Source organism: Nomascus leucogenys, chromosome 15 (assembly GCF_006542625.1).
Source record: "Nomascus leucogenys isolate Asia chromosome 15, Asia_NLE_v1, whole genome shotgun sequence".
Classification (NCBI taxonomy): domain Eukaryota; kingdom Metazoa; phylum Chordata; class Mammalia; order Primates; family Hylobatidae; genus Nomascus; species Nomascus leucogenys.
Genome location: NC_044395.1, coordinates 74604083 through 74620095, shown reverse-complemented (window position 1 = coordinate 74620095; position 16013 = coordinate 74604083). Strand labels below are relative to the sequence as shown.

The 16013-nt window shown below is 36.0% G+C and overlaps 1 protein-coding gene across 1 annotated transcript in view; it reads right to left on the bottom strand.

The window, feature by feature from the left end:
* Positions 1–16013, bottom strand: part of FAR1 (fatty acyl-CoA reductase 1) — a 63917-nt gene that overhangs the window by 30207 nt on the left and 17697 nt on the right. The window contains exons 2-3 of the mRNA XM_030829003.1: positions 7857–8052; positions 2308–2483 (exon numbers count right to left, since the gene is read on the bottom strand). Of these exons, the coding sequence (XP_030684863.1) occupies positions 2308–2483; positions 7857–8045 (365 nt within the window). The 5' untranslated portion in view covers positions 8046–8052. The remainder of the gene's footprint in view (positions 1–2307; positions 2484–7856; positions 8053–16013) is intronic.

Here is a 16013-nt window from a genome sequence, read left to right as displayed (position 1 = left end):
AATCAATGTTTCCTGTTCACCTTTCAAAGCATATAACTTCCCCCGTTAAGTCAATGAGGACTATACTACCATTAGCCAATATCTACATATGTTTTTCATGAAAACATGCTAAGCTTCATACAGCTGTGTGAACTCTTTCTTTTGTCTACGAAGGAAATAATAAAAGCCAGAATTATGGGGGAAAAAAATCTACTTTACTGACCATTTCACGCTAATGAATTTTAGGAAAAGATAAATCACTAAAAATTAAGAGACCACATTCACAATCTTGGAAATGCTAGTTAAAAACAAATAGTTAGACCTATATGCAAAAATATACACACACAACGAAAATTTTAAATGTAAAAAATAAAGAGATTTGTTAGTTGATGAGGGTATTAGTCCCTTTAAGATTTCTTATAGGTGTTACTTTTAAAAATAATTTTAAAAAGTCATTTGTATACACCTTTATTTGAAGATTAATACACGTTCATAGTAGAAAAAATAATATACAGGTAAGACTAAAAACCTACCTGTAACTGCAACATTCAAAGATAAATGTATTATCAGCAAATATAGAAAGACATGTACATAAATACATCTACACATGTATTTTATGAAAATAAGATCATATTATAGTCCTAATAACATACTTTTGTCACCTTTGAATCATTAACACATAATGGCTGCACAATATTTTACCTGTCAGCTGCACAGAAAGAGCTAAAAAATAAATAAAGCAACTGCTACAGATTCAGATTTCCTGCCATGGACAGTCAAACTGAGACATCACTTAAATTTCCTGAAGGAAAAAAAAAAATCTTTTGAGAAATGTTACTTCAATTTTATAAATCAAGAAGCTGAGGCTTAAGGAGGTTAATAACTTACACAAACTCACCAGTAAATGAATGATATGGTCAAGATTAGAACTAATGTATGTAATTCCAAAGCTCATAGCCCTTCCGTTACAATGCTGCCTCAGCTTCCTCAAGCGTACAATGGATTTGCCTATATTACAGTAGGTAAGGTGACCATGGAATAAAATAATTAATGAGGAACTACAATGAAAACCCATAAAGGACTACTGCAGAGATCTAAGGGACTATTACAGTGCCCTCACCTGGAATACAGGCAAAACACACTGTAATGCTTTGGCACTGAACTGTCACCTTATATAATGTTGACTGACATTTATACTTCCATATTAGATAAAGACAGTATGGGGAATAATATCAAACCTTTTGTAATCAGAACTTAATTTTTAATTTTTTAAATCCTTAATTAAAATATTTTGTTTGTAGAGACGGGGTCTCATTATGTTGCTGATGCTGGCTTCAAGCGATCCTCCCACCTCAGCCTCAGAACTAAATTTTTTAAACTTTTAAAAATGTATTTTATTTTTTAAATTGACATATCATAATTACATATTTATGAGATACATAGCGGTGTTTTGATGCGTACAATGTATAGTAATTAGATCAGGGTGACTGGCACATCTATCATCTTAAACACTTATCATTTCTTTGTTAGAGCATTCAATATCCTCCTTTTAGTTATTTATCTTTAAAACATTTTAAAGACAACATTTTACATTTCAAGTAGCTTTGAAACCTATACCAAGTCTACACCATTTTAATTGGCATGAGACTATACAATTAGATTAACATTATAAAAACTCTATCTTTAGCCACACTGTCAAAAAGAATGCTCTGAATTCAGAACCATTATTTGAAATGCATACTCATTAGATTTTTTAAGAATGGTGGACATTTAGAGTCTTAACTTTTTCTTACAACAGGAATCTTGAAAGAAGTCTAAATTATTTTTAAATTAAATTTATGTCCAACATACCTTGCCCATAGCACTACCGCAAAAGTTTGAAAATAAAAAGGTGTGATTTAAATTTATAAGCAATTTTTCCTTATCCTGTAAAACCTGAGCCTAATTTTGTTTATTTTCACATGGATATGATGTGGATTAGAAGAATAAAGCTGCTGGGGTATAGGCTTCTGAAGAAAGAGAAGACAAACACTATTAGTTGTTAAGACTAAGTTTTCTTCTACTCCACTTTTTGCCTCTTCCCTGTTGCATGTTTAAATTCATGGCAACTTCTTCCAATAAACATGTATTAGTTATCCAAGGTTTTTAAACTGAGAAGAAGAAGAAGAAAATTCTTTTAACACTCTGTAGGACACTGAAAGCCACAGTTAACATATGGCAAATAGTTTCAAATCACATTCGAAACAACTTGACTAAAAAGTAGAATTAAAATGAGATTTTTTAAAAACTATACTGAAGTTGAAATAGTATATAATTACCTGTACTTACCTTAAATTTTCATTAAACCTTACTGTAGCTGCACAGTGGAATATAATATTGGTAGAATCTATGATCACCTCTTTATCTTCTTCACTGAGAGCCAGTTTAGGTTGGGTAAGTTCGCTGTTGATTGCTATAATTTTCTCTCTAAAATCTGGATTTTCATCTCTCAGTCTGTCAAAGAGCTATCAAAGGGGAAAAATATTTATTTTAGGGCAGTATTTTTCCACTTTCTAAAACTCATTATCACCATTTTTTCCCACCAAGGATGACTATTTTTTTTAGAAACTTAAACTATACAATTCCTAAAGTTGCTATTCTTAATTGCTATTATTCTGTATAGAAAACACCCTATGAGGCCCACGCTATTATCCTCATTTTGCACATAAGGAATCTGAGACTCAGAGCAGTTAAGGAGTTTGCTAAGTACACAAAGCTGGTAGCTCACAAAGTTGAATTTGAACTGTCCATGCCTTGGCTGATTAGATTGTATCACCCCTCAGAATAGACTTCAGCAATACAGACATTAGGACAATGTTTAAAATGATCATTCAGATTTCTAAAATCTAGATCTTAATTTTTCACTTCACTTCATTTTTATTTTATTCCCTTTCAGTAGATTAGAAAAAAAACACGATTTACATTCTACCTAAAATCTTAGAACAAATTTTTAAAAAGGAAAACAAAGTCAGTATGTTAAAGGAAAAAGTTGGTAGGCAAATGCAAACTAGAAACTGAACAAACTTCAGAAGTATTACATATATAGGATTTAAGCTGAAAATTCAACATTCTTTAAGTGTACCCAAAGGAATAAATTTTGCTAGACAATCAGATCATAAAATGATTACAGTTTAAAGGCATATTCAATTGAGTCAAGTTTAACTTTTTATCCCAGATTTGACAGAGAAACACTGATGCTACCTCTAGGTCACTGCTCTATCACATTTTGACTCTCCATTTGAAGTTCAAACTTGCAGTTTAAGCAGGATTCTTAACCTAAGAAGAAAGTCTATATAACATATCAGTGCTCACTTCCACCTTCCTGGATGACTTTAGTATGTAACACTCTTCCCGCTCCTACTGATAGCTCTTACTGCTACTTCCACTGCTAGCACATGACTTGAATATTAATGTTTTCTTATATTAATTTAAAAAATAAAAACTTACTGAGTATTTCATATGAGCCAGGCAGGCACCTTCTAGATTCTAAAGACACAAGGAAACGGCCTTTGGTCCAAGTAAACGTACAATTAAAATACAGTGTTAAGTAATAACAGGTAAGTGTTATGGGCCTGCATATGAGAAACAAATAACCCAGCTTTGAAAGACCACACACAAGCTGGCTTCTCAGAGAAAATGACATTTAACAGAATGTGTGTGTGTGTGGTATGTGTGTGTGTGTTAGGGACAAAAGTGAGGGAGGAAGGCCCTGAAATTACAAAGTAGAATAATAGTGTTTCCAGGCAGAGGAAGTAGCATGTATAACCCCTTAGAAATCAGAAGGCATTAATATGCTTGGGAAATTAAAAATAATTCAGTCAGCCTGGAACATAGAGTATGCAGGAAAAGCAGCTAGAGTTGTATGGAGATAAGAAAGGCCAGATAACTGTGTCTTTTAAGCCACATTAAAAAGATGAATTTTATCTGGGAGTCATGGTGAACTACTGATAAAGATTTTTTTTTTTTTGAGACAGAGTCTTGCTCTGTTGCCCAGGCTGGAGTGCAGTGGTGAGATCTTGGCTCACTGCTAGCTCCACCTCACGGGTTCACACCATTCTCCTGCCTCAGCCTCCAGAGTAGCTGGGACTAGCGCCCGCCACCACGCCCGGATAATTTTTCTGTATTTTTAGTAGAGATGGGGTTTCACCATGTTAGCCAGGATGGTGTCGATCTCCTGACCTCATGATCCCCCCTGCCTTGGCCTCCCAAAGCCCTGGGATTATAGGCGTGAGCCACCACGCCCAGTCTCTATTGACCGATTTTAAGCAGAGAGGTGATACAAGCATGTTCATAATTTTTAAAAAATCCTTTGGCAGTAATGAGTTTTAGGACACTCTTGTGGTTACCCATATCAAGACATTTACTGGTCTGAATCAAAATAACAGCAATGAGATTCAGGATGTAACATTCAGGATGTAGTCATTTTGGCTTATGACTGAATTTGAGAGATAAGGAATGCAAACTTCATTAGGGTAGGGTCCATACCTATTTTGCTCAGCACACAGGTCCAAGAGAGCAGATCTTGCCTGGCAAGATAAAGACTTTAAACATTTGTTAAGTGAATAAATTCCGTAGACTAAGGAACACAGGGAGAGAAAGAAGTACTGTTTTGGAGATACAAATTCAGTCTTGTGAATGTCGAGTGTAAAGTGCCTACATGACACCCCAGAAGACAGGTCTAGTAGAGGTGACCGGCTTTGTGGGTCTAAGTTCAGGGAGAGAGCTAGACTATCAATATAGATTTTACTAACCACATACAAGTAGTAACTGAAGCCCTGGGAGTAGAAGAGTTTATCCAGGTAACAGCAATAATAAGTACCCAAGATCCTAACTATATGAAACGAAATCCAAATCTAATTTAAAGGACATCCATTCATCTCACATAAAACAGAGGGAGGCTGAGTAACCATCTCACTGGACCTAATAAGATACCAAGGCCTGAGCCTGAAACTTGAAGAATATCAATCCTTATGGGGCAGAGGAAAAGGAACCTAAGGAATGACTAAAAAAGTACTTTTTAACACCCTGAGTTCATACTTCTTCATTCTCCTAATTGCTGAATACCTTTAATTCCCTTTAATATCAGTTATCTATACCACTACCACCAGGACATGATCATGCTGCTCTTAAATTTGCTAGATCTTAAATGTGATACTCTTCCCTTCTCTAGCCAACATCTCTTTACTCAATACCATCTTTTCTGGTGCTTTCAACCCACTAGTACCCAATTAGTTCCCACTTTACTACATTTACTAATGCCTTTTTAATATCCTTGATTCTCTTTCCTGAATTTACTTCATGATCAACTACTTCATTTTATATTTTATTTTTTTGAGACAGGGTCTTACTTATTACCCATGCTGGAGTGCAGTGGTGCAATCTCAGCTCACTGCAACCTCCACCTCCCAGGTTCCAGCGATCCTCCCACCTCAGCCTCCCGAGTAGCTGGGACCACAGGCATGTACCACCACGTCCGGCTAATTTTTGTATTTTTTAGTAGAGGTGAGGTTTCTCCACTTTGGCCAGGCTGGTCTCAAACTCCTGGCCTCAAGTGATCCACCAGCCTTGGCCTCCCAAAGTGCTGGGATTACAGGCATGAGCCACCGTGACAGGCCATGATCAAGTATTTTAATTCAATCTTCATCACCCAATGGAGTTTCTGTTACCTGAGACATTTCCATAAGTCATGGTTCTTGACCAGGGGTGATTTTGGTCCCCAACAGACATTTGGTGATGTCTAAAAACATTTTTGGTTGTCACAAGAGTGAGTGAGGCCAGGAATGCTGCTGATAAACCTACTATGCATAGAACAGGCCTCCAGAACAAAGAACTAGCCAGCCCAAAATGTCAATGGTGCTGAAGGTGAGAAACCCTGCTATAAGTCAATGTCCCACATGGTGGTATGTGCTTTTGGCCTTATGTTCTTTATTCCTATTTCAAAATCAGAGTAGACCATACCTAAAATTTCTTACTAACTTTAAGTGTACACTCACTGCTATTTGACATAAAAAGGACTCATTTTTATGGACTCACCAGCAATGCTATACATAATGGAGAAGACATGGCTTTAGGATTAAGTGGTAGGATGTGCCAGGAGGTAACTGAAGGCATAAGATAAAATTACATAATTTTACGGAGTATCAAGTTTAGTCAAATACTTGGGGAAAAAACTTTTTTTTATTGAAAATAATAGCTGTATGTTCAGGCTAAACCACTGAAGTTCAATGAAACCTCAGGCTCTAAGTAGAAAACACTCCTTTTCTTAGGCTTAGTGTGGAAGAAATTTTAGAAGCACTGCTCTGAAGACCCCGAAGAAGATGCCCAAGTCATCTTCATGTTTTACTCAGACCCTCAATTCTGGCCAGCACATCAACTTAAATATCTATTCCTATCTCCTCCTGACATTTCTATCACTCCCTCTTCCTTCCCTCTTAAAAACTGTCTAAAAGGCCAGGAACATATCTTACTTATCCCTGAATTCAACCCCCTACAACAAGTCAAATGCCCAGGACTAAGCAGGCACAGTAAGTATTATCTAAAAAATTAAAAGTGAGTAAGAACAAATAACCCCTCACTGGGGGGAGAGGAGTATCAGAAGAAAAATTAAAACATACCAATTACAAGTGGTTCATAATAAAAATGCCAAGATGAGTAAACAAAGGGCAGAGACGGCAACAAAACACACATGTAGACATTTTACTTAGAACAAGCCTTTTGGTTTTATAGCCCCATTGATGACTCCTTCCTTGTAGGTTTTAAGGGAAGCAAAGGATTCCAGAAGGGTTCAGCAAAGAAACAGAGAGAAAAAATGATTAAGGGAGACTAATGTAAACTAATTTGAATAATTTAAAAGAATAATAGTAATTTTTAAACTTCTAAGAAAGAATCTTACATCCTATCATTAAAAAATAAAACCAACATAATGAGGAATATCTGTTGCATGGTGTCAAACAAATGCTAATGTGATATGACAATTAATTCCAAAGAACTATCATAAAGGTATATGAAGTTCATTCAAAGTCAAAAGTCTGGTTGGTTGTTATGAAGAGGCTTGGCTACAGTTTCAGGATTTTTTAAGAGGCCTATAAGAATGTAGATATTCAAATGAGTATTATTCTAATTATAAAATAAATGCTCTACTTGAAATTCCTTTTTGAGATATGCCTGCAGTCAGATTCCTTATGTGTACCAAAATTGAGCTTATAGCCTTCTGATTCAACTTACTATTTATTAGTAAATGTCAGATAAATTCATTCATTTTGAGAGAATTCACAAACTTATGATCGTGAAATAATTTTATTCTAGCTCATTTCCATTTTTTCCTAGTAATATTTTTCCAAAGGCTCAAAATATATGACATATTATATTCTATATGACCCCTCTGTCATCTGTCAAATGGGAATATGTGACTTCTCAACCTCCTAATACTGTTGTGGGGGAGTAAGTGGTGTTTATAAATTTTATCAAAGCATAGTGTCTTACAGAATAGCAGGTAGTCTCACTACCTAGTTACTATTATTATCAAAAGACTATTTAAATTATTTAGTAGTTACAAACAACCTGCCTCAAATGTTCTAAAAAACATACTTTAAATACCCACCATAAAGGTAATTTAGAGCTTGTTATACAATTTTGCCAGTCACAGAGGAAAACTTTTTCTCCTTGTGATTCACAAGTCATATCCAGTTTCGTGCCATCCTGTAGGAACTTACTAAATTTTTTTTTACTAATTTTTTCAGAATACTGAAGAAATATACCAAGCTATTGACGGCTACAATAATTACATACACAAGCACACACTTTTTTCTCCATTCCGAGTGCTCATTTTCCATACCTACCTTGCCACTAAGGACTTCTTCCACTCGCTCTTGTGGTGTCTGTCCAGCTTTCTGCCTCACCAAAACATATACTGAATTCACCTTAGGACAAGACCTCAGCAACTTTTCCAGAAGCACCTTCCCTAGAAAACCGGTAGCTCCTGTGAGGAGGACATTCTTGCCTTCATAGTATTCTGGGATTGAAACCATTTTGATCCTAAGAAAAACATGGCAAATAAGCATTAGTTTAAGGATTCACCATCATTCTTACATACTAAAAATCTCTTGGTATTCAAATAAGTATTTTAAAAAGCAGGCAAAAGTCAAAATAGAACATTAACAAGAGAGGACTCTAACCTCAAGTTCATTATAGTAAAGTGGAAAGAAGAATGAGAACTATAGCTTGTTTTTAACCCTGTGTTTTTCCCTTGGATCACCTGAGACAAGTCACTCACCTTCTCTGGACCTGAGTTTCTTTGGTACAATTTGTACTAAAGGATGTCTAAAAATTCCTTCCAGCAATAAGAACTCAAATCTTCATTCAACCTCAGTTATACCCTAAACACAAATGAATGGTGTTTCTCTGACTCCAAAGGGATTTATAACACCAAATACAGGTCAGCAGCAAGACTCAATTACCTAGCTTGTGTAACACTGGAGGTGTCATATTTGCCTATCAACACCAATTGAAACAAGAGGTAACACCAAGCCCTTTCTACTATGTGTCTCTTAGTGACAGTATATCCAAAAGGTGCTTAAATCTCCCCTTTTAAAAAGTTAGAGTAAGAAATACATAAGCTGACTTATCTTCTCTACCCAAATTCCTCTGAAACAGCAGAAAAGATATATTAAGAAAACAAACAACCATAATGAAAGGAAAAATAAAAACAAGGTGCAGAAGAATTCATGTATTATGTCACTACAAAAAGCTCTAACACATTCAAAACAATGCTCTGTATTGTTTAGAAATGCATACAGATGGAAAAATATTAATAGATGCATGAGAGGGAGTGCAATACAACCAGACAGAGAATAAGGAGCTTGAATTGTATTTATGTTTTATTTAAGCTGGGGAGTAGATACATGTGAGTTATGTCCAAATTTTTCATAATTAAAAAATATATGTTCATAACAACCTGGAAAAAATAGCTCCATTAAACTAAACCAAACAAAAAGGAAGAAAGAAAAGAAACAGAAGAATTTCTGGAAGAAACAGGTAGGACTGAATTGGTAGAATAGCCATACCAGAAGAAACAGCAACCCAAGCAAAACAATCACAGGAAAGGACTATAATGAGGCAAGAGCTCTTTTTACCAATCTCCTAAATGGAATCTGGGAGAAAACATCAAGGTCAGGATCCAGAAGCTGGACTAAAGCATAAGGAAATCAAGATAATGAAAAGATTGCTCACAGAACAGCAGAGCTACTCATGACAGTCTTACTTTCTGCATAAACTTTGGCTCCCAGGCTTAGTATCTAGATCTGATTGAGAAAAGCATCCAGCATGGGTACTAGGGACAAAAGAGAACTGGAATTTAGCCTGATGGTTGCTCCAAACATCCACAAACGAAGGTGGGAGAAGCAGTGGATCAGGAGAGAGCAAACAAAAACAAACAAAAGAAAAAAGTATTTATAGCGCTCAGAATACATTTTAGGTCCTCAGCCTCTGCTGCTGGCCTTAATGCAAGCTTGTCCAACCCATGGCCCAGGATGGCTTTGAATGCAGCCCAACACATATTCATAAACTTTCTTAAAACATCATTAGTTTTTTTGTGATTTTTTTTTTTTTTTTTTTTTTAGCTCATTAGCTGTCGTTAGTGTTAGTGTATTTTATGTGTGGCCCAGACAATTCTTCTTCCAATGTGGCTCAGGGAAGCCAAAAGCTTGGATATCCCCACCTTAAAAGAAACTCATGCAGAGTTCTCAATCATATCATCTGTGGAAAGGCTCTTTTGAGAAAACAGACCTCAAAAAACTAGAGCAAGCCAGTATCAGCTACCAAAACCAACCACCCTATTCCATTATAAATACAAATAGATAACCACGGATCACCAGATATTTGAAAAATACCTACAAAATAAAGAAAGACCAAAATGAAAAGCAATAGAACTACAAAGGAAACTAAGGTAAGGAAAAATTTTAAGATATCTTAAATTCCTATATTCTCTAAGTTGTTCACAAGACTGCTGCATCCATAATATAATTACTAAAAAAGGAAACAAATAATATGAAAGCATTTAGAAATTGGAAATTCAGGTGTAAGTACAAAATCCAATAAATAAATAGACTATTAAAATTAATAGCCCCCAAGCGAATTTAATGTCACCTGATTACAAGGTTTATATGGAGAAAAAATGTATTTCTATATACCAACAACAAACAGTGAAAAATTTTAAACTCAAAATTATACCACTTAAAACACTATAAAACACCAAAATTACAGAAAAAAATAAGTGTTGGTGAAGACGTACAAAAATTAGAACAATCATACACTGTTGGTGGGACTGTAAAATGGCTCAGCTGCTGTGGAAAAATGTTTGGCAGTTCCTTAAAAAGTTAAACAGAATTATCATATGACCCAGCAATTCCACTCCTAGGTAAACATACCAAAAAACTGAAAACAGGTTCTCAAACAAGTTGACACAGGTTTGTAAAGTTAAGTATCCCCTATCCGTAATGCTTTGGACCAGAAGCATTTCATAGTTCAGATTTTTTTCAAATTTGGAATATCTGCATTATGCTTACTGGTTGAACATCCCCAATCTGAACATTTGAAATCTGGAAGCATTTCCTTAGAGCATCATGTTGGTGCTTAAAAGTTTTTCCTTCTGGAGAAAGTCTCACTCTGTCACCCAGGCTGGAGTGCAGTGACGTGATCTCGGCTCACTGCATCCTCTACCTCCTGGGTTCAAGTGAATCTCCTGCCTCGGCCTTTGAGTAGCTGGGACTACAGGTGCCCGCCACCATGCCCAGCTAATTTTTGTATTTTTAGTAGAGATGGAGTTTCTCCATGTTGGACAGGCTGGTTGTGAACTCCTGACCTCAAGTGCTAGGATTACTGGCATGAGCCACCACACCCAGCCAAAAGTTTTGAATTTTGGAGCATTCTGAATTTCAGATTTTTTGGATTAGGGATACTCAATCTATAGCAGCACTGCTCACAATAGCCAAATGGCACAAATAGCCCATATGTCAATCAGGAAATGAATAAACAAATTGTGGTATATACATACAATGGAATACTACTGAGCCATAAAAAAGAACAAAGTTCTGATACTTACTACAACATGGATGAACCTCAAAAACATATCAAGTGAAAGAAGTCAGACACAAAAGGTCACATATTATATGATTCCTTTCATATGAAATATCCAAAACAGATACATATACAGAGACAGAATGCAAATTGGTAGTTGCCTGTGCCTGTGGCATAGGGGAATAGAGACTATAGAGAAACTGCTTAAGGAGTTTTACTTTCGAATGATGAAATGTTTTGGAACTAGATAGAGGTGGCAGTTGCACAACACTGAATGTACTAAATGCCACTGAACTGCTCACTTTAATGGTGCTATGATTTGAATGTGTCCCCTCCAAAATTCAGGTTTTGCCAATGTGATATACTATTAAGAGGAGGGTTCTTTACGAGGAGATAAGGGCAGGAGGGCTCCTTCCTCATCAATGGGATTAAGGGCCTCATAAAAGTGGCTTCACTCAACAGTGTGCTAGTTTGCTTCTTGCTTTTCTTTCTGCCTTCTGCCAGGTGAGGACACAACGTTCCTTCCCCCTGGAGGGTTCAACAACGTGCCATCTCAGAAGCAGGGAGCAGCTCTCACCAGATGACCGAAACAATCGGTGAATTTTGATCTTGAACTTCCCAGCCTCCCGAATGGTGAGAAATAGATTTCTGTTCTTTACAGATTACCCAGTCTAAGATATTTTGTTATAGCAGCACAAAACAGACAGACACAAATGGTTGTTTTATATTATGTGAATCTCATCTCAATAAATTATTTTTTAAAAAATCATCAAGAATTGGAAAAGGATAGAAAACATATATAAGACCTCTATTCTAAAACCTACTAAATACTGACAGAAATTAAACAACACCTAAATAAGTGGAGACATATACTATATTCCTAGATTGGAAGACTGAAGATGTCAATTTACCATCCTTAGAGTCAATATAATCCCAATCAAAATCTACGCTGTTTTTTTTAATATGGAAACTGAGATTTTAAAATGTTTATGGAAATACAAAGGGCCAAGATTAGCCAAGACAAACATAAATAACAAAGATGGAGAACTTACATTACCATATATTGAGATGTATTATAAAGCTACAGGAATGTGGTATTGGGACAAGAAGAGAATGGTGCAGTCATTATCCATACAGAAAAAATGAAATTTTGAACTCTATCTCACACTATACACAGAAATTCAGATAAACTGGAGATCTAAATGTGAAAGGTAAAACAATTATGTTTCTACAAGATTATAGAGGAGGACCATTTCCACGACTTTCATGCAGTCATTTCTTAAATAGAACATAAAAAGGAAAATATTGCTAAACGGGACAAAACTAAAATTAAGTTTATCCCAAGACATTAACAATAAAAAGAAAAGGCAAACCAGAGTAAAAGATATTTGTAATATATATATAATGAAAACATTAATATCTAGAATACATAAATATGTAAATTCCAAATCAGTAAGAGATAAACCAATAGAAAAATGGGAAAGGCTTGAACAAACAAGAAAAGAAAGTATACAAATGGGCATTACCAAAGAGGATCAGGCCAGGCACGGTGGTTCACACCTGTAATCCCAGCACTTTAGGAGGCTGAGGCGGACGGATTACCTGAGGTCAGGAGTTCGGAGACCAGCCTGGCCAACATGGTGAAATCCCATCTCTACTAAAAATACAAAAATTAGTCGGTTGTGGTGGCACACGCCTTTAATCCCCGCTACTTGGGAGGCTGAGGCAGGAGAACTGCTTGAGCCCAGGAGACGGAGGTTGCAGTGAGCCAAGATCCTGCCACTGCACTCCAGCCTGGCCGACAGAGCAAGACTCTGTCTCAAAAAAAAAAAAAAAAGAGATCGAAATGACAGCACACGAAAAGGGGCTCAACTTCATTAGTTATCAAGTTAAAACCCCTATGTGATCCCACTACACTGACCCTCAGAATAACGGTGCACAGTAACTGGAACTCTCATCTTACTGCTGGAGAAAGTACAGGTTGATATAATACTCAGGAAAGATGGTACTACCTGCTAAAGCTGAACATTCACATATCATAAGACCTAGCAATTCCACTCTTAATTATATACCCAATAGAAATGAGTACATATGTTCATCAAAAGAACAAGCAAGTATGGTTATAACAGCACCATTTCTGTTGGCCCAAAATAAAACCCAAGTGTTCATCAACAATATAACATATACAGTGTGGTATATGCATATGATGAAATATTTAAAAACAATAAAAATGAAGGAACGATCGCTAAAACACAATGTGGACGGATCTTACAAAGGGAGCACTGAGCTGGTAAGGCCAGGTAAAAAAGTATGTACTACTATATGATGCCATTTATATAAAGTTCAAACTAGGCAAAACTTACCTACGGCCAAAAGTCTTGCAGGGAAGAAGAGGGAGTGACCAGAAGGTAACATGAAGGAGACTTCTGGGATACTGGTCATGTTCTATTTCTTGATCTGGGAGGCTGACTTTTTAAAAATTCATCAAGCTGTCCACTTAGAATATATGGACTTTCTGAATTTATTGTATTTCGATAAAACATTTACTTTGAAAAATAAAAACAAACGGTGATCATATGTCCTAGTTTGCCTGGAAAAAGCCTGGTTTATACATGCTGCTCCCACTTAATTTTGATTAATTTCTCAGAAGTGTCTCAGTTTGCACAATAAATTATATGGTTACCTTCATTATAATCTACTTCAGGTTTGAGACTATTTCAAGATTTCAGTGACAAAAAGCCTAATTAAAACTACAGAGCATTGAAGTTCAAATGAATGGCCCCAGCTACTCTGAAGGCTGAGGGAGAGGTGATCGCTTGAGCCCAGGAGTTCAAGGTCAGCCTGGGCAACACAGAAGACCCCATCTCTTAAAAAAATAAATAAAATGGTTTGATGTCAATAACCTCATATGGGAGATATGAAGAATAATTCTGCATCAATATACTTCCTAACAAGTAGATATTAATGACAATTACATACTCAATATATATTAAATAGTATACTGAGAACATACCTAGAACAGCTAATTCTTTGAGCTTTTTTTCTTATGTAAAAATTTATTCAACAAATATTTATTAAGGACCTACTAGGTACCAGGCACCAGAAAGTTTTCCATAGGTGTACATATGCATGTAAGACAGGGAAAGATATTAAGCAGTTTTCCCTCTAACAATTGAGAAATTAGAGCCTGTGATTAGTTCAACCCTAAAAAAAAACCAAAATGATGTACTTCCTTCAGTTATCAAGATATCTGCCCTACCAAAGCCTAAACAGCTAATCTGTCACCACCAAATAGCAGAAAATTTTTACCAAACTTAATTCTCTTCAAGCCTAACAGAATAAAGATTGCTTGCTAAGAGAGTTGTAGAGTGAAGCGGCTTCTTTCAAAGCTATTAACAAGTGATTTTATACTACTATAATGACTTAACGCAGTTTTCCTCCTAGGGAAAAAAAAACAATTCCCACAACTTAGCATAATGCCACCAAAAACTTTACAAGCACTAAATATTTTTAAACCCTGCCTCTGGCTCAAAGGAAAGCTGCACTAATTTGAAAAGAAATGTATTCTTGGCTTCCCCATCCAACCAAAACACTTCGCCCTACAAACCTATTGGCAAAGCCAATAAAAATGAGAGTTCTTTTAAGAGAAGTTCAGACTTGTCCTATCTTCCACAGTCCTGCCAGAGTGGCCAGAAGCAACTAGAAAAGCAAAAGCCATGAAAGGAATGCTGACAATCCTTCCAGAGCATGCTGTTCAGATTCCTGCTGCATCTACAAGCGCCTATCATCTGTTGAGAAGTAGCTGCACCACTGCAATATGAGAAAAGCTGCAGCATTAGCATTCCCACACACTTGGGGAAGGGGACGACAGGACTGTGAAAGGTGATTTACATTTATTTTCACTGTTCTTGAGCTGCTTTAGGAAATATCACCTAGCAGTCGTAGCTAGCTATTTTGTTCAAAACACACCTTATCTTTTGACTCAAGTTAAAGAAGCAGAAATCTTTCTGAAGATCAGCAAAATGCTGAGTACCATATATCACCATTATTTTCAAGGAATTCACTTAGGCTTACTTACAAAGTGGGTTTTCCTAGTGGCTGTAAAAAAATATTATCACATATTTGCATTTATAAGTGCATTAAGAGAAACATATTACAAAGCTACTTAAGATATATTTACTTGCTAGGAGTTCAAGTCCAAACTCTGCCACTTAGCAGCTAGGAGATCCTAAGATAAAGCTACTACTCTGAACCTGTTTCCTCATTTGCAAAAGAACACGCGGGTCTCATGGGCCAAAAGAGCCTGAAATGACCACAAATGGAGAATCACAGAGAACTTCTAAGGTAACACTCCACTCAATATAAACCTGCACTTCTGTAACATGATTGTATTCTCTTAATAAATGCCCTAATATTAATGGAAGGCTAATCATGTTGTTTCATTAATTTTAGAAACTTCTGGGTAAAGACAAGATCCTCTCATTTTCAACTTTTAATATAAGAGTTTTTTAAATAGATAAAGCAATTAAAAGGAGAGACTGCAGTATTCCAATAATCAGAAAAGTGTAAAGCTGGTCTGAAGATAGTGAGTTACCACAACTGATTGTTCACAGTTACAGACTGACTCTTTGTTCTACTTGTTCCCTTCTTCTCACTATCGCACCTGACTAGTCATTTTTTAAAAAGCACAAAAAATTATCATTTTTTTTTAAAAAGGCAGCTTTTTGGTGCCAAGAAATGAGAACTCCTTTTTCTGTATTAGAATTTAAAACAACTCAAATTAATTAAAACTTTTAACATGATATTAGCTGATTATTTCGGATACTTGATAAGCAGTAAGACAAATACGAACAAATATATAAGAAGTGGGGTATGGGGAAAGGAAATGAGAGGAAATTCCATAGGCCAGCCAGGTAGAATAA